Source organism: Nelumbo lutea, chromosome 3, assembly GCF_056320005.1.
Source record: "Nelumbo lutea isolate HS-2025 chromosome 3, American lotus-T2T, whole genome shotgun sequence".
Lineage (NCBI taxonomy): Eukaryota > Viridiplantae > Streptophyta > Magnoliopsida > Proteales > Nelumbonaceae > Nelumbo > Nelumbo lutea.
This window is the reverse complement of record NC_142686.1, coordinates 90727496-90752654: the sequence shown is the minus strand read 5'-3', so window position 1 is coordinate 90752654 and position 25159 is coordinate 90727496. Positions and strand designations below refer to the sequence as shown.

At 40.8% G+C, this 25159-nt stretch overlaps 1 protein-coding gene across 5 annotated transcripts in view; it reads right to left on the bottom strand.

Annotated features, from left to right (window-relative positions):
• Positions 1 to 25159, bottom strand: part of LOC148866705 (cullin-4-like) — a 90202-nt gene that overhangs the window by 10012 nt on the left and 55031 nt on the right. For 4 of the 5 annotated variants that reach the window (XR_016109915.1, XR_016109914.1, XR_016109916.1 and 1 more), the window contains exons 10-12: positions 11487 to 11593; positions 11298 to 11358; positions 11070 to 11201 (exon numbers count right to left, since the gene is read on the bottom strand). Coding sequence is in view for 2 of the 5 variants with exons in the window: in XM_088978130.1 (XP_088834256.1) it covers positions 11070 to 11201; positions 11298 to 11358; positions 11487 to 11593 (300 nt within the window). In the remaining 3 variants the exon portion in view is untranslated. Of the gene's footprint in view, positions 1 to 1662; positions 1953 to 11069; positions 11202 to 11297; positions 11359 to 11486; positions 11594 to 25159 lie in introns of those variants that run through there. The other variant, XM_088978131.1, reaches the window with a different exon arrangement.

The window sequence follows — 25159 nt, the reverse complement described above, 5'->3', positions numbered from 1 at the left end:
AATAATCACAATATCATCTACATAAACTATAAGGAATGTCACCAGAGTGCCTTTTCTCTTAACAAAGAGGGTATGATCTGATGAAGTCTAAGTGTAGCCGAACTGAACAAGAGCAGCCCTAAACCTGTCAAACCAAGCACGTGGAGATTATTTCAAACCATAAAGTGATTTCTTCAATCTACACACCTTACCCTGCATTTCTTTGCCATATATACTAGGAGGAAGGGACATATATACCTCTTTAGTGAGATCACCATTTAGGAATGCATTCTTAACATCAAATTGATACAGAGGCCGATCATAGCTCACAACTAAGGATAAAAGAAGTCTCACCGAAGTCATCTTAGCAACTAGAGAAAATGTCTCACTGTAATCTATCCCATATACTTAGGTATATCCCTTGGCAACAAGTCGTGCCTTATACCTCTCAATTGACCCATTTGCGCAATACTTGATAGTGAAAACCCACTTGCACCCAATAGGTTCCTTCCCAGCTAGCAAGTCAACAATACTAGGTATTATTTTTATGAAGGGCTTCTATTTCAATAGTCATAGCATCCTTCCAATTTGGTGTGGCTAAGGCTTCTAAAACAGACTTTCGGATGGATTAAGAGAAAATGGAGGCTAGAAAGGCATAGTAGGATGGGGACAACAATCTGTAGGAAAGGTGTTTGGAAATACAATGAGTTGTACATTTCCTCTTACCTTTTCTCAAATCAATGGGTAGGTCAAGGTCTAGAAACGAGGGTGCTAGTGGCGGAGGTGATGGACATGTCCTCTCTTCAGTAATTGGGACCGCCTGAGTCTCAATTGGAGATGTGGGATCAACCTGTGTTTGCCTTAGCCTTTTCCGTTGGTACCACCTCTAGAGAATAGGATGAGTTGAAACAACTGGAGGACTAGTAGGAGGAGGGGGAGAAGCAGGAGTGGAAGACCTCAAAGGAGAAGATCCCTCCATTGGAAGGGGGTAACTATAGAGAGCTCAACTAAAGACCCAAATGGAGTTGGCAAAGGAAAGGATGAAGAAAGCAACTTGAGAGATCTCTCCCCCTCAAAATGATGGCTATAAAAAGGAACTGACTCTGCAAAGGTGACATCCATGGAAACAAACTAGGTGCCACTAATGGGATCAAAACAACAGTACCCTTTCTGTGTGGAGGCATAACCAAGGAAGATACACTTCAGAGCCTCGGAGTCAAACTTGTGTCTTTTGGAACTGGGAATGTGGGCATAACAAGTGCAACCAAAGACCCTCAGAGGAATAGAGAAAATCTCAACATCAGGAAAGAGGACTCCGAAGGGAGATTTTAACCCCAAGGCTCAAGAAGGCATGCGGTTAATTAGGTATATAGCAGTTAAAACTACATCACCCCAAAACTTCAGGAACATGGGTAGCAAAAAGAATGCTCCTTGCAACTTCCACAATGTTTGTTTTTCCCCTCTGCTACTCCATTTTATTGTGGAGTGCCGGCACAAGAACTCTGATGAATAACTCCAAACTTCTTAAGATAGGAGGTAAAGTCCTCAAAATATTCTTTAGCCTAAGAACGCATAAGGTAAATCCAAGTATATCGTGAAAAGTCATCAATAAACAGGATGAAATATTTATACCCACCCATACATATTAAATGGTAAGGCACCCACACATCAAAGTGAACAATATTAAAAGGAATAGTTTATCTTTATTACTTAAAGGATAAGTGCTCTTACAACGCTTTGAAAACTCACAAGACTCACAATGAAGACTCGATAGACTAATTCCTTTAAACTACTCTGGAAACAATTGACTTTATGAAATGACCCAAACGACTAACACGTAACATAATACGACTAGTGGACTCTGAAACAAATGCAAATCTCTTAGGTTGTACTTGGTTCTGCTCAGGCATGTCTAACAGATAGATCCCATTTGCCTCATGGCCACTCCAAATCACCTTATGAGATTCCATGTCCTGAAAAACACAATATAAAGGAAAATAGGTCACACCGCAATTCAGGGATTTAGTCAAACTACTAATTAAAAGCAAATTAGTATTAAGTTTAGGTATATGAAGAATAGATGATAAGTTCAGGGCATTAGAGGTCTTAATGTCTCCATTTCCTATGATAGAGGCTAGGGAGCCATCAGCAAGGGATATCTTATCCCAGCCAAAAAAAAGTTGGTAAGAGGTGAATAACTGTGTAACACTAGTCATACAGTGAAAAGCCCCATAATCAATTTTCCAAGGGGTTTTATCAGTACCTAAGATTAGAAGCATGATGTGCAGTGGCATGAATACCTGAGTGAGCATATGTGCAGGAAGGAATAGCCTCTGAAGGAGCTATACCAATGGACTCCAAGTGACTGATGATTCGGCCATACTTCTCATATTCAGCCTCGGCAGCTGTAAGTTGTTCTCCCACTGAATTCTCTCCACCCTACCCTTGTTCACCTTGTGAAGAGGTGGCTACATTTGCATTTCCACCTTTTCCCACCATTTTCTTTCTTGAATCTGGTAGGAACAAGCTCTGGATGCAGCTTCCAACATGTGTCTTTAATGTGTTTAGGCTTCTTGCAGTATTAATAGATAACATTTTTCTTCCCAATGCTAACATTTGGCTACATTCCCACATTAGCGTAGTGATAAACCTACAACACAAAAGACTGAACATGTCTTCTGTTCTCCTCACCGATGAGGAACTCAAAGACCCGATTTCTCTCCACCAACCTCCTATATGTTTCTGCATCACTTGTGCAACCCAGACGTAAATCAGTCGTCAAATATTAGGTGTAAATTTGAATATTAGAGAAGGAAGAAGAAGATTCGAATTATCTTCCCTTTCTCCTCTAATCCTTTTTTATTACAAATTAATGTTAGAGTAATGACAAGTATGCCCTTAAGTGGGCGGCCAGCTAGGCAGTAACATAAAGAGATTAAACAAAAAGAAATAACAGGCCTTTAGCCAACAAGAAAAGAGAAGATATTACAAGAGAAGATACTAGGACCCATTCGGCCCAGTCTTTTAATACTCCCCCTCAAGCTGAGCATAGATGTCAATCATGCCCAACTTGCTTATATAGTGTGTCATTTTCCCTCTTGGAACTCCCTTGGTCAAGATATCAGCCAATTGTTCATCTGATGTGATGAATGGCAAACAAACTTCTTTTGAGGAAACTCTTTCCCTTATAAAATGTCTATCAACCTCAATGTGCTTAGTTTTGTCATGTTGAACAGGATTATGTGCAATGTTGATAGCTGCTTGGTTGTCATAGTAGAGCATCATTGGCTTTTCGTAGTCAACCCCCAATTCTTCTAAAAGGGATCGTAGCCACAATAATTCCAACACACCATGTGCCATTGCCCTGTATTCTGCTTCAGTTGAGGATCTAGCAACTACAGACTGTTTCTTACTCCTCCATGACACAATGTTCCCAGCGACTAGAGCACAATCACCTGAGGTGGATCTCCTATCATCAATACATCCTGCCCAATCAGCATCAGTAAAAGCTTCCAACTTCACGTGTCCATGTTTGGCAAATAGAATACCTTTCCCGGGAGTACCTATCAAGTAACACAGAACCCTTTCTGCAGCAGCTAAATGAGTATCTCTGGGAGAATGCATAAATTGACTAAGAACACTTACTGCATAGGAAATATCTGGCCGAGTCATGCAAAAATATAACAACTTCCCATGCAGTCTCTGAAACACCCCCTTATCAGATAAAAGATCACTATCTGTAGCAGAAAGCTTATGATTGGGATCAATAGGAGTGCAGATTGGTTTAGCTCCAAGTTTACCAATCTCGGCAAAGAGGTCAACGACATATTTACGCTGAGAAATGAAGATACCATCCATAGATCTAGCAACTTCAATGCCCAAAAAATACCGAAGATCTCCCAAATCCTTGATCTCAAATTCAAAGTTGAGAAATCTTTTAGTTTAATGACCCCTTGAGTGTCATTACCCGTGACCACAATATCATCAACATAAACTATTAAGAAGGTCACCAGAGAGCCATTTCTCTTCAAAAACAAGGTCACCTGAACCTCTCAAACCAAGCCCGAGGAGAGTGCTTGAGACCATAAAAAGATTTATGCAGTTTACACACCTTGCCTTGCATTTCCTTCCCATACACCCCTAGAGGCAAAGACATATAGACCTCTTCATATAGGTCTCCATTCGAGAAGGCATTTTTAACATCAAGCTAGTGTAGGGGCCAATCAAAAGTAGCGGCTAGAGATAACAAAACCCTGACTGAGGTCATCTTAGCTACGGGAGCAAATGTCTCAAGATAGTCAATACCATACATCTAAGTGTAGCCCTTAGCAACCAGCCTAGCCTTAAACCTCTCAATAGGTACATCAAAGTGATATTTAATGGTAAACACCCATTTACAACCCACCGGTTCCTTCCCTTCAAACAAGTCAACAATATCCCAGGTATGGTTCTTATGCAAAGCATCCAGTTCAACCATCATAGCATCCCTCCATTCAGGTTTAGATAAGGCTTCCGGTGCAAACCTAAGTATCACATGGGAAGAAACAGAAGCAAGAAAAGAGTAGTACAAAGGAGAGAAAAGGTTGTAAGGCAGGTGTTTGGAGATACAATGGGTTGTACACTTCCGCTTGCCCTTGCGAAGAGCAATAGGAAGGTCAAGGTCTAGCAAAGATGTAGATGGGTCAGAAGAAGGCCGACATGTTACCTCAGTAATGATGGGAAGAGCCTACCCATGTTTGAATCTGTGCCTTTGGTACCACCTTTGGAGAACAGGATGAGGAGGAATTATAGGAGAATGAGGTGGAGGAGGAGAAATAGGAATATCGGAGGTAGGTCCAGTGGGAGAAGTTGACACCACATGATAGGACTCAAGAAGAATGGGAAGAGGAACAGCCAGAGACATAGCAAAGGGCTCTTCAGATTTCTCCCCCTCAGGAGAAATGCAAAAGAAAGGAGATACAAAGCGGGTGCCACTAAATGGATCAAAACAGCAATATCCCTTCTGTGTGGAAGCATATCCCAGAAAAACACATTTACGAGCCTAAGGTTCCAACTTGTGCCGTTGATGACTGTGAATATGCACATAGCAAGTGCACCCAAAAACACAGAGAGGAAGAGAAAAAATATACTCAGCCGGGAAGAGAAGACAAAGGTGGTTTTGAAGTTAAGGACCCGAGAGGGCATACGATTGATCAAAAAAGTAGTAGTAAGAACAGCATCTCCCCAAAATTTTAGAGGAACATGGGATGCAAACAAGAGGGAACTAGCAACTTCAACCACATTTTGTTCTTCCTTTCCGCCACCCCATTCTGTTGTGGAGTGTAGGAACAAGAACTTTGATGAATAAACCCAAAAGTTTCAAAATAGGCGAAGAGGGTTTTCTCAAAATACTCCTTAACATTATCAGAACGGAATATTTTGATCCGAGTGTTAAACTGGGTGAGGATGAATTCATGAAATTTTTGCACAATAATTAGTACTTCATCCCTGGATTTCATGAGATAATTAACCCCCTATAGTTGAAAAATGATATGGCTCCCACACGTCAGAGTGAACAATATGAAAAGGAGAAAGAGATCTTTTATTGCTTCCTGAATAAGAATGTCTACAATGCTTCGCCAGTTCACACAACTCACAATGAACACTCGATAAAGACACTCCCTTAAACATATGTGGAAACAAATGACTCAAAGCAAAAAATGACAAATGACCAAACCGAAAGTGACATAACAAAACTCTGTTAACAGACTCTGACAAAACCGACTCTAAGGCAACTCCATGAGGTGGTCCCAAAGCTCGATCCGGTGTGTCCAGCAAGTATATTCCATTCACCTCATGGCCACTCCCAATCATCCTCTGAGATTGCAGGTCATGAAAAACACAATGAGTGGGAAAAAAAGGCTATGCTGCAATTCATGGATTTAGTTAAACTGCTAACAGATAAAAGAGATTTCAGCATAGAGAAGATACTACAAGAGAAGATACTAGGACCCATTAGGCCCAATCTCTTTACAAACCCCAAACAATAGTCTCCATCAGATCAATCTCTTACCAAAGAGATTTCAGCATAGAGAAGTAGACTGCTAAGGGCTTCCCCCCTGTCTAAGATTGATCACATCATGCTTCAATTTGTAGGCTCAAGCAACATTAAGCTTTTGGGAATAGGTCTCTAAGACACTATCCCACACTTCTTTTGTAGTTTCCATCCACAGATAATGCTGACTAATGTGTGGTTGCATAGAATTCACAAACCAACCCACTATTGTGTAATTTTCCTACATCCACCTTTCATAGTCATAGGTAGGATCATCCTCCCCTGATTTCTTCTTGCTCCCGATAATATAACCCCATTTTCCTCTACTACACACATGTATCTTAATAGATTGAGACCAAGCTAAATAATTGGTCCCATCAAACTTCACAATAGCCACAGCCCCAAAAAGATTTTCCACTGACCCCCTATGTCCAAACCCGAAACCTATGGAATATTTGATCTCTCCTCCAGTTTGCTCCAGTGAGTAAACGAATGCAAACAAAAATCAAATTAGGGACTTACTAGGCTAGATTTACTGTTCTAAGAAAAGAAAAACCTTCAACCCCCCAAAATTAGGGTTTCACAAGGTCTTGTGGGATGGAGAGAAAGAGAGAAACTCCAACCGCCCCTTCCAGAGGTTCTAGAATTCAATCCAACCAAAATTAGGGTTTCACAAGGTCCTGTGGGATCCCCATGTGCCTGGTTCAAACTGTCTCTACGATCTGTGACAAGGTTTCTCTAGTTATCTAGAGTTTTCAGAAAAAATCTCCAAGAACCTGCCCTAGGCTTCAACTAAGGATGAAAAACCCCACAAAACTCTCCAAAAACCTTCCTAACTGAGCTGCATAAGTATTTGATTGATCAACCGGCTGGTTCTCCATACACACTATGTATGGGTAAAGAAGGGAGAAAAAAGTCAAAAGTGAGAACCCACTTTGTTACCAAGTTGAAAATTACACCTAGAGTAATTCAGATAATGCAAGAAAGAAGAAAAGAGAGAAAGAGAAAGAAGAATTTGAGCCTCTTCCTAGCCACCTTTCATCACTTTTATTAATAAATCAAAGTCTGAGTACAATTACTTGGATGCCCTTAATGGGGCGACCAGCACTAAAGAGATAATTAAAGAAAATAAAAGAAGGCCCATAACTAAGAAACATAACTTTTAAACACTACTTAAAAGAAAAAAGAACACTAGGGCCCATTCGGCCCATTCTCACTACAAAGACTCATCTCCCAAAATGGTCTCTATTCCTCAACCATTTATTCCCAAATATAAAGGATGTTGGACCAAACCCAAACAATTTTGGTCCTTCAGTCCAGAATCAGATGTGTCAACCCTCTTAACTCTAGGTGGGGCACTAGCCACCAAATCCCTCTAGTGGTTCTCCCAACCTTCATGAAAAGGAACCTATCCAACTTAAAGCACAAAGGATTTTCCTGGAAATTGGACCAAGTGAAATTGGCTTGCAAAGGGGAGATTTCTTAAATCTCAGAGGTATTAATGAGCTCATTAAATTTTTTCATGCTAGTTGTGTTGGGGGTTGTTGATTTAACTACAATACCTGATTACATTAAAATCTCCACACACACTTTTAAATTAAGCCCATTACAATCTCCACCCACATTTTTAAATTAAGCCCATACAACTTCTCCCACATCTCATTCCTTTCTTTGTAGGAATTAAGCCCATGAATATTGATTAACACCCAAATAAATCCATCGTCTACATTTTTTAATTTTATGGATAAAGAGAAGTTACCTATGTTAAACAGTGTATGCCCTTAGCTCCAATCAGATTGATGTATCTTTTGACATTTATTGTAAATGATTAAAGTACATATTTGATTCATGTTATATTGGTGTGTTTCTGTATAATACCCTTAAACTGGACACTTATAAGACTCGTGTTAGTTTAGAATCTTCACATCCGTTGAATGGATTTTGGGAGATTTATCTTGCCAAGGCTGACACTGATGTGCTGCCAAGAAGGTTGGGGTGGCTTGTCTCAACTGCCAGGGTAAGACCCAAAGCACATGCAGTGTGGGTTTTCTTGAAACCCTAAACTAGACCAAATTCCAGTATTGCCCTAGATCTTGGAGATAGATGGGCAAAACTATAATGTTACACCTGACCCCTAGACTCGATTATGGTACCGCACTAGGTATTGGATTGGGTTGTCTTTGATACGCCAATCAATGAGATCCTTAGAGGGGGTCAAAACCTGGGTATGTTGGGGCAGTCCGAGAATTCACCTGAGTGGGTGATCATAGTGACAGGATTAGCCTCTTTGTCGGACAAAGTGAATGATCGGGGAATGCACTTTTTTTATGGAAACCTAAACTACCGGCAATTGATTCCAAATTGTTGAGATTTGTTTTTGCAAAATATATTTATATATAGATATACATATAAACTATGGTTTCACAAAATGTTTGCAAAAAGGTTTTAATTCCCATGATCCATGTGATTAGAGAGTGCAACTTTGTACCTTGCAGCAAAGGGAGAGATCATCTCTTGTCGAGTAGTGTTTTATCATTATGGACTGAGAGGTTAAGTGTAAGACTATTTAGGGTTTATACTTGATGGGTTAATCTCACATAATTCCTTAGTCCTTGGGCCTTCATAAGGTGGTTGGACCCAGGAACCATTTAAGTGTAAATGTTGGGCTTGCTAAGAGCCCATACTAATGGGCTCAGGGGTTCACTAACTTTAGCAATGAATTCAACTAGGCCTTGTAATAGAAGTTGGGCTGAACCCATTTGGCTTTTGAGGAGATCAATGCTAGGGTCCCACGCCATACAAAGAGAACCAAACTAACCAACATATAAAAGGGAAAGTGAGTTGTATGACTTAATGGGCCTAAAGCCCATTTCAAACTAGGCTCAAGTGACTTAATTAATTGGGGCGAATTTGGTTTAAAAGCTTATTAGGATCAGCAAGAGGTTAAGATATGTCTTATCCATTTAAGAGTCCAGATCCAAATATCAGATTTGGATCAAGAAACTCTTTCCAAATTGGATTAGGAATCTGATCCAAAAAGGCTATAAATAGGGGGCGAATTCACCAGTTTAATACACTCAGCAATCTGTAGAGTTCTCCATTTCTTGTCGCCCCTACCTAGTTCGATTTCCCCCTTTGGATCTGATCAAAAATAGTTCTTGATATTGTTTCTTACTAGAAGAAACAATCTAAAGTCGTGCTCACCAGCCCCTTGTGTGATTCTTGTTGAAGAATTAGGGTTCTTGCTGAAGAATCACCTTGTTGATCCTGCATCACCATAAGCTGTGTCATGTTCAGTGGAGGCGGGTTTTCGTCACCTCTTTGGACATAAACACCTACGTTGGGAGTTATTGTTATTCCGTATCAGGTGCATCCCTACTTGCTTCCTTTTGGTTTTAGATCTAGTCCGGTTTGTTTCAAGAACGAATGTAGTTTTCTAAATTAGGGAATAGGATTCCCGGAAGGGAGAAAGAAAATTTTTGAAATTTCGCCCAACCTCCCTGCAAGGTTCGACCATCCATATGATGGATCTCCCTTCCCTTCAGCCTATCACAATTCCTCCAAAGGTTCCACAACATCTTCCCTCTTTAGTCACCAAACCTCCAAAGGCTCCCCAAGATGGTGTTGAGGTCCAATTCACACCCCTTGATCACCTTCTATCCAACTCTCGTAATTTTGTTTCCCGAATCAACACTATATCGGGCTTTTCTCTTCTATGTAAATCCTTGATTACTCTTCTCTTCCTTGCACTCCCCAAACCCCTAACATTCCATCTAATGATCCTCGTTAAACGAAAACCTCAAGACTGACCTTATCACCACAAACATACCTCTAGTTGGGAGCTTTCCTTCTTTCCCTTCTTTATCTTCATTTTAATTGTATATGTTTCTCTTTAATTAATGAAATTCATGGTTTATTGATCAAGGAGAAAAAGATGATGTAGAGGTCTTAAATATGAGGAGACATGGCAGTCTAAAAACAAGAGTTTTGATATCTAATGTTTAGCATCCAATCGTGCATAGGGATAGGGATCAGATGTGGGAGGAGATGGAGGGGTTTCATGATGGAGAGGTTGGATAGGTTTCTGCTTAATAGGGAGTGGGAGTGGATGGGGTTTGGTCCAAGAAACATCAGTGACTCCATTTTCAGATCAATACTACTTTTTTAGGGATTTTGCAAGTTTGATGGACATCCTATCTTGTTGGAGTCCGTGGAGCAAAAATGGAATTTTTATAAATTTCAGGGTACAGCTGGGTTTGAGAAAATTACAAAGCCTAATAGAAGGATTGAGAGGTTGGAGCAAATCAATGTTTGGGATTGTGGAATGAGAGATTAGGAAGTTTGGGGGAAAATCACAATCATGGGCAGATTGCCGTGATTGAGTTTTTTGTACTTTGAAGTAGTGATACGCTTAGTGGCCTGTTTGTACATTTTGGTTTTCTGTTTTGTTTGATGAATGGTGACTTCTGGTCACCTAGAAGTTGTATCTTGTTTTTGTTTTTCAATAATATTTTCTTCCTTATTTATCTTCAAAACTGGTGGTCTAAGAGAAGAAAGAAGAAAGGGAGGAGTATACACATTTAAATCTCATTCTCTAGTTGATTTATTTTTGTTTTAGTGTTTCCAGATTCTTTCTTGAGTTTGTAAATGATTTGTCGATGCCATAAAGTCGTTGGGTTAGTTACTATAGATCAGAAGACATGAAATAGGATTAGTGTTTATGATTTTGGGACAGGGAGGCTAGGCCAAACATGGATGGATTGAACTACTCCTACTGGACACCAATTTCTACCAACTCCTTATCTGATTTTCTTGCACAAGCAGGTGCTAGAGGAGAGATTCCATCAGTGAGGTTTCTGCTACCAGCTTAGCACTGTTTTCCTGTTTTCTTGTTTGGGCGATTTCAATGCTTTGTATGTTTCAGCTTTTAGGTAGCCTCTTTTGTTCTCAGGCTCACTTTCATTGTACTTTTTTTTTCTTTCAATCTTTAATTAAATCTAGTTCTTGATTAAGAAGTTTTTAAAAATGAAGAAAAAAAATACAAACAAGGGCCTACCTGAAATAGTGACACTGCTAGTTCCTTCTTGCCTTTTGGAAACTCAGCCTTCAATACACAGTGTCCTAATGAATTTTGCCACATTAAGCGCCTTCCACTGTACTTGCTCAAGTAGAACTCTTTGAAAATGTCCTGTCATCAAGGACAAGACAACCAGTAAGTGACCGGAAAAAACCAGTCAAAATGATATCAAAAGATAGTTTGGTTTCCTAGACCATTCTCACTAACCTGGTACACATTTAGCTCATGTGGAAGTCGAACATCCATGGGTGGATATGTTGGCCAGTACCTGCAGACCAGTTAACAATAGCAAAATTACGACTTTCCAAGAAAGTAAGCTTACATAGCAGTGGCAATTTGTGATATTGCAATGCAATATAATATTACAAGCACTAAATTAGAGAAAACAAGGCTCACCCAGTTGTTAACACATGGACACTCATTTCAATACCCGAAGGGAGTTTTGTCCTTGCTTGGGATGACTGCTTGAATGATTCATTTATCTCTTTTGATAACTCAACATCCTGCAAATGCAAAGGTACAAAATTATAGTCAATGAACATCTAAACCAAATGATTCAGTACAAGCTGCGGCCAAGGTTCAATGTATCAGAAACACAAGGTGTATTGGAGAGGCGATTTTAAGAGATATATCAAGATACACTTTGGATATGCATGGATACAGACGAAAAATCAAGATACACATGGATACGTTAGGAAACTCGTATAAATCCTAAAAAATTATGTTAATAACAACAAATATGAGTTTTGTATAACTATAAATAAATAATTTAAACATAAAAACATACTTTATTTTTTTGGTAATTTATAAAAAATATTTTAATGTTTTATAAAAGTGCAAGGTATCGTGATACAATTGGGTACATTAAAAAATGATGGAAAAGCTACAGTGTGTATAATATGCCTTAATTTTTAAAACTCAATATAATTTATATTAATATTTGTTTAGTTATAGTGTACAATATACCTTACATTTGCATTGTATTCGCTGATACATATAGTGTACCAGACCGCATCAGGATCGTATCAGCCAATACAGACCTAAAACAATTCAATACAGGCCCATATCGGCCCAATACTGACAAAAAGAAACAAAATATATGAATTCTGTATGTTCCCCATATTGGACCCTTGGCGGAACGCAACATATTGGCCAAAACATTGTGAAATTTCAAACCTTTGCTGCAGAATACCATCAAAGATCCATCAAGGAAACATATGGTCAGCAAATAGTTAAATGACAAATGTAAAACTCTCCAGTTGGATATTGCATGTTAGTTATGCAATTATTTTTATCAATAATGGCTAGAACTTCATAATGTGTGCTTTGCAAATTGCACAACTTAAGGATGGAAGTGGGTGTATTGAATGTAAAAACCATTTGGTTAGGCAAACCCAAAATCATTGACTAGCTTTGAGATGTTCATGCACCAAAAACTAACATGTTTAAGCCCTTACACTAACCATTATGTGCCCAGAATTCTTTTTTAAACATCAAACCATCCATAAAGCAAAGCCCTCAGAGAGGAGGATTTCTCCTTCAAAAATGAGGCCTTCAAGTCAGAAAAAAGGGATAAATAAATTTTAATTCAAAACAAAAATATATGTAGAGTGGCAATGGGTCCCACTATCTCTAAAGTTAAAGCTGTCGATGGGTTGGATCTGGTTCGGGACAGGGTGTACCATTCGCAAACCGGTTATTAATCGGGACAATCAAATCTGACCCAATTAAACCTGATTATACTTGATATCTATAATTACCTATTATAATAATAACTTAATAACTTCATTTTTATAATATTATTAGAATTCGGTCTGCCCTTGAATTCTGTTAGAGTGATGACAGCAGAAATAAAAGAAAGAGAAGAAGAAGAAGAAGAAGAAGAAGAAGAAGAATATCTGGTTTGAACAAGAGAGAAAATCAGTCTCTCCCATTTGGCTAGATTTGTTTTTATATTTCTATTAATCTGGAAATGACACCTTTGCCCCTACTTAAGTGAGGGACATAAGATCTAACATAGCTTTACACATCAGCAATTTAAACATAAGCATAAAGACAAAAATACACCTACATAGTTGACATTAACAAATATAAACTTAATAAAAATGACATTAAAATAGTACACTGTTTATATGTAGTTAATAAGTGTTTTTAACCAAAATCATCTTACATATTGCTTATGAAATTGACCCTGTTAGACTGAAAATATAACCACAGTTACAACAAAACCAGGGGGCCTCTAGATATTATAAAGTAAATAATCAGTTCAGAACAACATGAAATGGCCCCAAAACAATTATCAATAGAGACACAAACACACAATCAACATAATCAGTTTGGACAGATCAGTTCTGTCTGGTAGACGCAACCCATTGACAACTCCATCTAAAGCTGTACTGTTTCTAATTCAAGTTAGAAAAAAAAATAGTTCAGATCCTTTAATAGCAAATCAAAATTAATTTTAGTTTTCCAACTCAAACCAAAAAGTTAAGACAAAGGCTTTCAAGACAATACATTGGTGTAAATCAGAGTGATCATGGCCCAAGCTGAGTCAGCCTTAACACCTATGATAAGGGCTATAACCTGGGCCTAGGCCAAGCTTTGAACCCATGCCTTTAAATATAAAATAGGGGTTTTTATTGTTCAGTAACAAGTGGGGGAGTGAATCAGAATTCAAGAAGGGGGGGGTGAATCATAGGTGGAGTTGGTGGTAAATAAAACCCAAAAAACTGAACTCTAAAATTCCTAATAAAATATTAAATATAGGAAAAGTCTATTGTTGAAATAGTTTATTTTATATTTATTTTCATATTATGCTTATTTAGGGTCTGTTTGGTCTGTTTAAAGTAGTTTTTTATTACTGTTATTGTACTTTAATCTCAGCAGGGGCACAAGGGTTTTTCCCTTTTATTTATGGTCGCCCTATAAATATTAATGTAATCTGGCGCCGCTAGACTTAGGTTTGAGTTGGTCAATCTTCTTTCTTCTCTTCTACCTTCTCTCTTCTCTGTCCTTTCCCTTCTTGTTTATTTTATATTTATTTTCATATTATGCTTAGTTAGGGTCTGTTTGGTCTGTTTAAAGTAGTTTTTTATTACTGTTATTGTACTTTAATCTCAGCGGGGGCACAAGGGTTTTTCCCTTTTATTTATGGTCGCCCTATAAATATTAATGTAATCTGGCGCCGCTAGACTTAGGTTTGAGTTGGTCAATCTTCTTTCTTCTCTTCTACCTTCTCTCTTCTCTGTCCTTTCCCTTCTTGTTTACTGCTGTTCATCCACTGATAAGATGGCATCAAAGCGACTCTATTGGATTTGAGAGCAGATCAAACAAGGTCTTCCCCTTCATCTTGTTGTCTTCTCCAAACTGAGAACAAAAAAACTGACCTACAACTGATACAAGTCTTCTCCTTTTCCTTCTTCTCTTATCTTGGTTGTGTGCCAAGAAAAAAACCTGATGAAGCTGGTCTGCTGAATACTCTTGGTTTCCATGCGGCTGCAAGTAAGGAAAACATTCATGTGGGCTGAAACAGCTTGTGAAATATGAGAACAAGCGAAATCTACCTATTCGGAGAAGAGGAACTATGCCAAGATATATCAACTGCAAACTGAATCCTCCACTTGCAAGTAGGGGGAGAGAAGTCTCTCAATGTACTACTCAGATTTGACATCAATATGGAAGGAACTGGATCATTACCAAAATGTGAACTCGAAGTGTGATGAAGATGCAAGGGCCTCAAGTCACTTGTTTCCAAGCAACGAGTATTTGCTTTTCTTTCGGGGCTGAATCCTGCATGAGTCTATTAGGGTACAGATCTTGGGAAGTAAAGACTTACCTTCAGTTCAGGAGGTTTATGCCTTAGTTTAGTCTGAAGAGAGCAGAAGAAGTGTGATGAATCGTGCAGAGGGGGAACCGGTTGCTCTAGCTGTCTGAGGGGGTACAAATTCAACTGTCAAAGGATCTTTTAACAAGGGTGATTCACACAAAATAGTGGATGACAAAGACAAACTTTGGTGCACTCATTGTCAGAAAACCAGGCACACTAGAGACACATGTTGGGACCTCCATGGGAAGCCTAAATGGGCTCAAGAATTGAGTAAGAAATCAGCATTTGATCAGAGTAAGAAGCCAACCCAGCAAAATTAAAAGAAATATAACTCAGCAAATGTGGCATCTCAAGAGACTAATCTCATGGTACCTCAAGAGCGGGCCCCTAGTTCTAACCCCAAGGAAGAGATTATCAACTCCATTCATGATCATTTGGAATTATATGGTAGGACACTTCGCCATATGGATTCTGGCCCTACTCCTACCTCCTTTGTGTCTACATCAGGTAACACTGCCACTGCTTTCCATGTGTCATCTCATACTTCTAATTCCCCCTAGATAATTGACTCTGGAGCCTCAAACCACATGATTGGTAAGTCAACTTTATTTCAGACATACAACCTCCTCTCTGGGAGAGATAAGGTGAGGTTGGCTGATGGATCATTCTCCACCATAGCCGGCCAAGGACTCATCTCTTCCACTCGGTCTTACCCACTCTAATGTGATACATATTCTTATATTACCTATCAATTTACTTTCCATTGGCAGTATTACTCACTCCTTGAATAGTTCAGTTACCTTCTTTCCATCTTCGTGTGTGTTTCAGGATTTGGCCTCGAAGAATATGATTGGTAGAGGAAGCATGGTCAATGGTCTCTACGTGTTGGAGAATAAAGTTGGTCTTGTGCCTACAGAGTCATTAAGCTCATCTAGTCAGAGTCACGCCTACTTATGGAATAGTCGTCTTGGTCATCTTTCTTTCAAGCCATTAAAACTTATGTTTCCAGAGTTATTTAAGTCTTTGTAAGTTAGTGAGTTACAGTGTCAGACATTTCAATTGAGCAAACATTGTAGAACTTCTTTTCCTTTAAGAAATAAAAGATCTGAATTTTCGTTTCACATTGTCTATTATGATGTTTGGGGCCCTGCTACTCTGTCTTCTAACACTGGATACAAGTATTTCATTACTTTGACTGATAACTACTCTAGATATACTTGGGTTTATCCTATGCGATCTAGAGATGAAGTGCCAAAGATTGTGAGAGATTTTCAATGCATGACAATCTCCAAGAGCCTGGTTTGATAGGTTTAGACTAGCTTCGAAAAATTTTGGGTGTACTTGTTTTGTTCTAATCCTTGGACTTCATCGCTCCAAGTTTGATCGCAAAGCCACTAAGTGTATTTTCCTTGGGTATGCACAAAATCAAAAGGGATATTGCTGTTATGAGCAAGTTTTAGGGAAGCACTTTGTGTCCATGGATGTCACCTTCTTTGAGAATATGCCCTACTATCAAAAGGCTTCTCCTCAGGGGGAGAATAGTGAGGAAGGGATTTCAGTTTACCTGTCTCGGTTACTAGGGGGAGTTGCGAAGAAGGTTGTCAAAAATGCAGGGAGTTGAGAGTGTATCACAGAAAGTGGCGGAGGCAGGTTGATTCTCGTACTCAACAGCAATCCAGGCCAGTTCCAACATCTTCTACAGCTCTAGATCCAAACACTACTACTGTTGATCCCACTGTTACAGATGTTCAACCTTCATCGACAGATGACCTTGATCTTCCAATTGCTATTCGTAAAGGGAAGCATCGTTGCACCTCATCCACTGCCCATTGCATTTCCAAGTTCCTTTCCTATAACTGTCTTTCAAAATCCTACAGATCTTACTTGGCATCCTCTTTTGATACCTTAATGGAAGGAAGCAATGCAAGTAGAGATTGATGCTCTTGTCAAGAACAATACATGGGAACTAGTTAACCAACCTAAAGGGAAGAAACTTGTTGGGTGCATATGGGTGTTTACTATGAAATATAATGTTGATGGTACTGTAAAGAGGTATAAGGCCCGATTGGTTGCAAGGGGATTCACACAAACTTATGGCATAGACTATACAGAAACCTTTGCACTTGTTGCAAAAATGAACACTACCAGAGTTCTTTTATCCATTGTTGCAAACTTCTCATGGCCACTATTTCAGCTGGATGTTAAGAATGCCTTCCTCAATGGAGACTTGCAAGAGGAAGTATACATGGAGTTACCCCCTGGTTTTATAGTATAGAAGCAAGAAAGAAAGTTTGTCTTTGGAAGAACTTGTACGGGCTGAAACAATCCCCAAGAGCTTGGTTTGATAGGTTTTGACTGGCTCTAGACAAATTCAAATACATACAAGCTCAGCCAAATCATACTCTCTTCTTTAAGAAAACAGGTAATTCCCTGACTCTACTTGCGATCTATGTAGATGACATTGTGATAACAAAAAGTGACACTAGTGAAATTGAAACCCTTAAACAACACCTTCACAAGGAATTTGAAGTGAAAGACCTAGGAAAGTTACACTATTTCCTAGGAATTGAGGTAGCTCGATCTAAGCATGGCATTTTCATCTCCCAAAGGAAGTATGTTATGGACTTATTGGAAGAAACTGGCAAGTTAAGAGTGAAACCTGCTGATACTCCCATTGAGCCTAACCATAAGATAAGTGCAGAAAGTGGAGAACTCCTTAAGGACAAGGCTATGTACCAAAGGTTGGTTGGGAAACATCTTTATCTCTGTCTAACCCGACCAGACACAAAAGAACAATAACTAGGGGACAAGTGTGAGTAAGACACAAAATCCACAATAGGGTATCTAATAGTACAAGAACGAGTAGATTTACGAAGTGCAATTGAAAGATCCAAGTCAGAGGAATTGATAGGATTACCTTGAGTTACTAAGACAGGTTGATCCGAGTCCAATTGGTTGTTGTCATGAGTTGGAGGGCTCTTCTTCCTTCTATTGTAGGTAACTCTGATATCTTTTTGCTGCCTGTTGGAGCCTTTAATAACATTTTCCACATTACTAGTAGTAGTCGGGCCAATGGGAGCCTCACTAGATTCACCTGGGATACCACAACTAGGAGGATCAAGAGGATAAGATGGAAAATCCGAGGCAGAGAGGGGCACAAAGAAATGGGGAATAGAAGAATCAACCGGAGGGTCCTCTTCCATCCTACTAGTCTCCCCCTGAAGAGGATCCGAGGAAGATTGAAAGTAGGATTGAGACTCAAAGAACACCACATCTTTTGTGACATATCTTTTCTTGGTGACTGGATCATAACACTTGTATCCCTTCTGAGTAGGAGAATAACCCAAGAAGATTCCCTTTGTAGCTCGAGGATCCAGTTTTGTCTTCTTTGGATCCTTGACATGTATGAAACATACACACCCAAAGACCCTCGGTGGAAGAGAAAAAACAGGGAGATGAGGGCAAAGAACCGAAAATGGAGTCTTCATTCCCAAGACCCTAGATGTCGTTCGGTTTATCAGATGTGATATAGTGAGGATTGCTTGAGACCAATAGACTTTTGGAACCTTGCGTTGAAATAATAAAGCTCGTGCAGTCTCCAATAAGTGTCTATTCTTGCGCTCAGCAACCCCATTCTGTTGGGGGGTACTAGCACAAGATGACTGGTGAATCATTCTTGCATCCTCCATAAACAAGTTTAAGGATTTTTCGAAATATTCAGCAACATTATCTTACCTGAATTTCTTGATTTTCTTGCTAAATTGTGTTTCAATCATTTTGCAAAATGCCATGGTTACCCGTGGCACTTCATCTCGTGTCTTTAATAAGTAGATCCATGTGCATCGAGAATAGTGGTCAATAAAACTGATAAAGTATCGATAGCCATCCACAGAAACAATGGGAGAAGGACCCCAAACATCAGAATGCACTAAGTCAAAAGGTGCTTGAATTTCATTACTAGAAGTTGAGTACACAGTTCTACACTATTTTGATAATTGATAGACTTCACTGACTAACTTTTGACTTGACACACCTTGAAACAATTCCGAAAACAACATTTTCAATGACGAGAACTATAAATGACCTAGTCTAGCATGCCACAGGTGCAGCTTAGATAATGACTCCACATTAGATTGACCACTAGTAATAGATGATTGAAGGAATGAACTGATGTCTGCATCCAGGTAGTAGAGACCTCCACGCTCATGACCGCTTCCAATCGTTCTCTTCGTCAAACTGTCCTGAAAAACACAATGAGGAGGAAAAAAGGTTATGCTACAATTCAAATTCTTGGTAAGTTTTGAAACAGATAAAAGATTTGAAGAGAGATCGGGAACATGTAAGACAGATTTGAGGGAGATATCCTTGCTTAGGTCAACCACTCCTTTCCCAGATATGGTAGAGAGGGAACCATCAACAACCTTCATCTTGTCTTGACCAGACATTAAATGATAGGAAGAGAACAAGAAAGACATGTGAAACATGTGGTCAGTTGCACCGGAATCAATAAACCAGGAGGCTGGATCAATGGAACTAGTTGCACTAAAGGCTTAAACAATACCTGATCTAGCAAGGGAGGTGGAAGAAAGAGAATTTGTCCTTAGGCGGGCCAGTGCCCGGCTAAGTACCTCTACTTCATCAGCTGTGAAATCCATAGGCCCATGTCCTTGGGAACTGGTAGTCTGTCCCGAAGAAGAGGAAGCAACTATGGATGAGTGTTTGGAACCTCCATCGCTGTGACTTGCTGCTAGGTTCCCACTTGTCGAATAGCCCTTCTGGTGCTTCTTCTCTTTCCTCAATGCTGTTGGTTTCAAATGAGGGTAGAGAACCCAACAGTTCTCTTTCACATGTTTTTCTCCCCCATAGTGAGTACACCTCAGGTGTCTCTTATCAGAGAACTTGTTCCCCCTTTGGCTTGTAGAAATGAGAGCTAAATGTTCTATAGACTGCTCTACTGGTTTAATATGGGCATCAACTTGCATCTCCTTTCTTCTCACCTCTTCATTTCTCACAAGATAGTAGACATGATGTAGATCAGGCATATCATCTCTTCCCATAATTGGGACCTTATGTTCTCATATACCGGATCTAGGCCAGCCAAAAATTTGAATGCTCTACCCTCTTCAACTTGTTTGTCGTGTTTCTCCTTATCTCCGGCATTCTCCCAGTCTATGATGAGGTGGTGATCCAGCTCTTCCCACAATCCTTCTTATGTAGTAAAGTATGTAGCAACACTCATGTCTCCCTGCTTCAAGGCAGCAACATCATGATTCAGTCTATAGATTCGGGCATTATTCTTTTTTTGCCCATAGATCTTTGACACCTTTTCCCATATCTTGGCAGCTGTGGAGAAGTGTTGAACCATCCTAGCTACCTTGGGAGTCATTGAAGCAAGCAGCCAGAACATGACTGTAGCATTCTCTCTTTTCCAAACAGCATATTCAGCACTCCCTATTTCGGGTTCTTTCTTCTGCCTATCCAAATAGCCTATAAGATCCCGGGATGTGATAAAGAGCATGGCCAAAACAGACCATTCCCTAAAGTTATATTCATCAAGTAACACACTTGTTATCTATAGGCTGTGCAAATTAGGGTTCTCCAGATTAGGAGACCTCCCACTAGTCCTAATATCTCTAGAAGAAACTTCCCCAGATATGGAAGACATCTTCTCCGACTTGCAAGAGTACCAAAACTGTCACACAGGTTATGTGAAACCTCTTCAGACTTCCGGACCTTGCAGCATTGTTATCTCAGACCTGAGGGTTTGTTTTAGGGCTGTAATACCCTTCCCACTCTGCTGTACTGCTCCAGTCACTGCTGTCACAAGCTTCCACTTACAGTTGAAGTGTCGAGCCAAAAAAAAACTCTGTTGAGTTTGGCCGCTGTTGCCGCAACCCTGACCTAGCTGTTGTGGCTTCTACCACACACCAATCACTGCTATCGCAGGTTAACCTTCACCCACGAACTGCTCTAGGACTGCTGAAATCAGTCCTCTCTTCTAGATCTGTTTTACACAGAGCTCACATAGCCGAATGGCTACACCTTGCTCTATGTATCTCTTAGGGCATCAGCTACTGGGACTAACTCCCCTTGGGCCCTACAACCAAGGGAACCCTAGGTATAGGTTATGCTGTGTTCTACGACCAGACCTAGGGTTTCTTTGCAGTACCAAGATAGAGAGAGAAGTGCGAAACAGCTGCTGTAACCAGGCGAGAGAGGTGTTCTACGACCAGACCTAGAGCTCTGATACCATGTTTGCCGAACTGAACCTGTTGAGAGAGCTGAGAAGAAGAAGAAGAAGAGGAAGAAGAAGAGAGGAGAGTCTGATGTGTTCGAATGGGCACTGTTCATCAGCTGGCACTGTTCACTAATATAAGAGTAATACATAATTTACATGAATGGACCAGGATGCCCCTAATTAGTGATGGGACACCCAGTCTAATAAAACACAAGATACAATTAGGCCCAGTTATTAAGGCCCATTAACTAGAGACTATAATACCCAGCCCAGACAAGAGAATAACAACATATCAGCCAAACCAACAATCTCCACTTGTAGAAGTGATCAAGAATTGTTCTTGATATTGCTTCTTGGCAGAAGGGGCAATTTGAAGTCGTGCTCACCAGCCCTCTACCCCATTCTTGCTGAAGAATTCGGTTCTTGCTCAATAGCCGTCCTACTGATCCTGTTTCACCTCACACTGTGTCATCTTAAATTTTTAATAAAACATAATGTATTATAACTTTAATATTTAAAAAATCAGAATAAGTGTATTTCTATTTACTAGTGTGAAATAAATATATTAGAACTTATAATAAATCAGAATTAAAAATAACAAAAGAAAATATCAGATAACCTTGTAAAAACATCAAAATGCATAATAAATCAGTAAATTGTCATTTACTAATTTGTTATTGATCTTAGTTTCTTAGCTTTATATAATGGTTGGGAATAAGATAATAGTCTAGAAATATGTATTAATGCTTCTTTTATCATTTTACAAAATTTCATTGCATATTTCCACAATGTCTCTAATTTTTACAATATTTCCCCTCGACATTTCCGACATATGTCCTATATTTTGGTAAGCGACATTTCCATCAACGTCGACATTTTAAACCTTGCCTGTACCTAACACTATTGTTGCAGCTAATCCCACTGACCTTGATCTTCCCATTGCACCTCGCAAAGGTGAGAGAGCGTATAGCCCATTGCATTTCACACCATCTTTCCTATAATGCCTTATCACCCTCCTACCGAGCTTTCCTTTCTTCCCTGGATTCTGTGTCTATACCCAGGAATGTTACTAAGGCTCTTCCCAAACCTGAGTGGAAAACAGCCATGCAAGAAGAGATGGAAGCCTTGGTTAAGAACCAAACTTGGGAGATAGTTGATCTTCCTCCAGACAAGGAGACAATCAGATGTAGATGGTGATCACTGTGAAGTACAGGGTCGATGGTAGGATAGAGAGATACAAAGCAAGGTTGGTAGCAAAAGGGCATACTCAGACCTATGGCATTGATTATCTGGAAACCTTTGCACCAGTAGCTAAGATGAATTCAGTTCGTATTTTGTTGTCTCTAGCAACAACCTATTCATGGCCTCTGTTTCAACTTGATGTTAAAAATGCATTCCTCAATGGTGATTTGCAAGAGGTATATATGGGCATTCCAACAGGTTTTTATGAAAATATTGGTAAAGGAAAGGCGTGCAAACTCAGAAAATCATTGTATGGCTTGAAACAATCACCTAGGGCTTGGTTTGACATGTCTAGAGGGGCACTTATCCGTTTTGGGTACACACAAACCCAGTCTAATCACACCCTCTTTGTGAAGAGAGATACTCTTGTGTTAATTCTGATTGTATATGTGGATGATATAGTGGTTACAGGAAATGATCTGGAGGAGATTGATGCTCTCAAAAAATTATTGCAACAAGAATTTGAGATCAAAGATCATAGTGAGCTCAAATACTTCCCGGGGATTGAAGTTGCAAGATCCAAGCATGGGATTTTCATTTCTCAGAGAAAGTATGTTCTTGACCTACTGCGGGAGACTGGGAAGTTGGGAACTAAACCAACCGACACTCCTATTAATCCAAACCATAGAACTAATGTTGTGGATGATAAGTTGGTAATAGATGTGGGGAGATATCAAAGAAAGGTGGGCTGACTGTTGTATTTGTGTGTGGCATGACCAGATATTTCCTATGCCATCAGTGTTGCGAACCAATACATGCATGCACCTCGAAAGCTATTGAGAGAATACTTGCATACCTGAAGAAGCACCCCGACAGAGGCATTCATTTTTCAAACACGAATACTTGCATACCTCGGAAGCTATTGAGAGAATACTTGCATACCTCGGAAGCTATCTGTAAGCACGCGTCGTTAAATCGCTTGATATAGCTCCGAATGGACTCCCTTTCCTTCTGGACTATACCGAGGAGGCTCTCCTCAGTTCGAGGGCACCGCTTGCTGGTGACGAAGTGCATGGTGAAGACTTGCACGAGCTGGGTCCAGCTCCTTATCGACCCGGGGGCCAGGTTCCTATACCAAGTGCAGGCCACTCCCCTGAAGGTGGTAGTAAAGGCCACACACATGCAGGACTCGCAGGCCCTCGCTAGGTGCATCTGGGACTAAAAAGCATCTACATGATCACTCGGGTCAAAGGAACCATCATATTTGTCTAGCGGGGGGAGTTTGAAATCCTTGGGCATGGGGACCACGAGGAGTTTTGATGACGGGGGGAAGGGACTGAAAGAATAGGAGTAACCTTTACCTCGTCCGAGCTCACTTCCTCTTTACCTCTGAACTCAGGTAGGACGCGGGTGGTAGTTCGGCAAGCTTGTCGGCGCCTCCGCTGCTGCTTGGAAGGTCCGGTGTTGGCGCTGCTCACTTTGGTGTTGCCGAGCTCAATGGACCCGGACTGCTGGTGGTAGTCCGCGGCTAAGGCGCCGAACTAGTTTTCCGCAAGTGGGAGCCCGAACTGAGAGCGCCGAGGTGATGCTAACTTGATAGGCCGGGAGGTCCCCGATCCGCCGGCATGCTGCGAAGCGGGGGTAGTTAGTCTCTCCCTCCTGCCAAGGGATGAGGCTTGGCTTCTGGAGGGGTTTCGAGACTAGGAGGCTTCTCTCCGGTGAAGGTGCCCGCCCTGAGGAGAGGGCTTGACTTGCTTGACAGCAAGGTGCCGAGGTGGGAGCTGTGGCTGGCTCTGAGGTAGTTGGGGGAACTGTTGTTGGTAGTGATACTAAGAGACGTGATGTAGTACCTGCAGCTGGTAGAGTTGGTGTTGCTGAAGCTGCTGCATTTGGGCTTGCATGGCCCGCATGCATTGCATCAAATCATCAAGTTGGTTATGGCTGGTCGCCAAGGGGACAATGGTTGGTTCGACAAAGGTTGTCTCAACAGAGGGGAGAAGGGGAACATTCACAGGCGCCACTGTTCGTGGCACATTTAGGCTAGGGATTCCGTCCACCGAGAGGGGGATGGTGAACTGCCCGATGCAGATAGTGGGGGGCAGAGGGTGTTCCCCGACGGCATTCAGGTCGGCATTATGTCTATCTCTACCGGAGGAAGTCATGAATGCTAAGTTTTCTTTCTTTAGAAAAGAGCTAGAGGTTGGGGGAGGCTATTTGAAGCGTTCCCACAGACGGCGCCAAATGATGATGCACGATCCGGTCGGTCCTAGTTGCCGGTAACCTTGCCTCTGACGAAGCAGGAGATGCCTGAAACAAGGAGGAAACAAGAGATTCCCGAGGGAGGAACCCGGTGGGAATGCTCTGATGCTCAAGTTAGTACTCTTGAGAAGGCAAGGAGGATGAGAGATTCTGAGACCAGAAGGCGCAAGGTGTTACTTACCTTTGCTCTGGGGGAAGAGGGCCTTTTATAACCACCCTGGTGCACTCACTCCCAAGCCTCTGCCAAATCAGGTGTAACCGTCTCTGTGGGGGGCAGGCATAACCGCCACTGTCTTCTCTGACAGGGCCGTCTCTGCAACAACTAAGATGGCGGTAGCAAGTGGCCATTGGAGTGCGGTTCTCATTTGTCAAATCCATGATCAGTCAGGCGTGCCGCCTCAGAGTACAGACTTCTTTGTCAGGTACGGTTATTCAGTCTTGCGACCTGGAGCCAAAGTGTCGGGGTGGTGCACGAGGTGAAGTCTTAAGTTCAGGTAGGAGATGGGCCCAGACTGACCCGAGGTGCCGGGGTGTGGCCCGGACTAACCCGAGGTGGATCAGTCT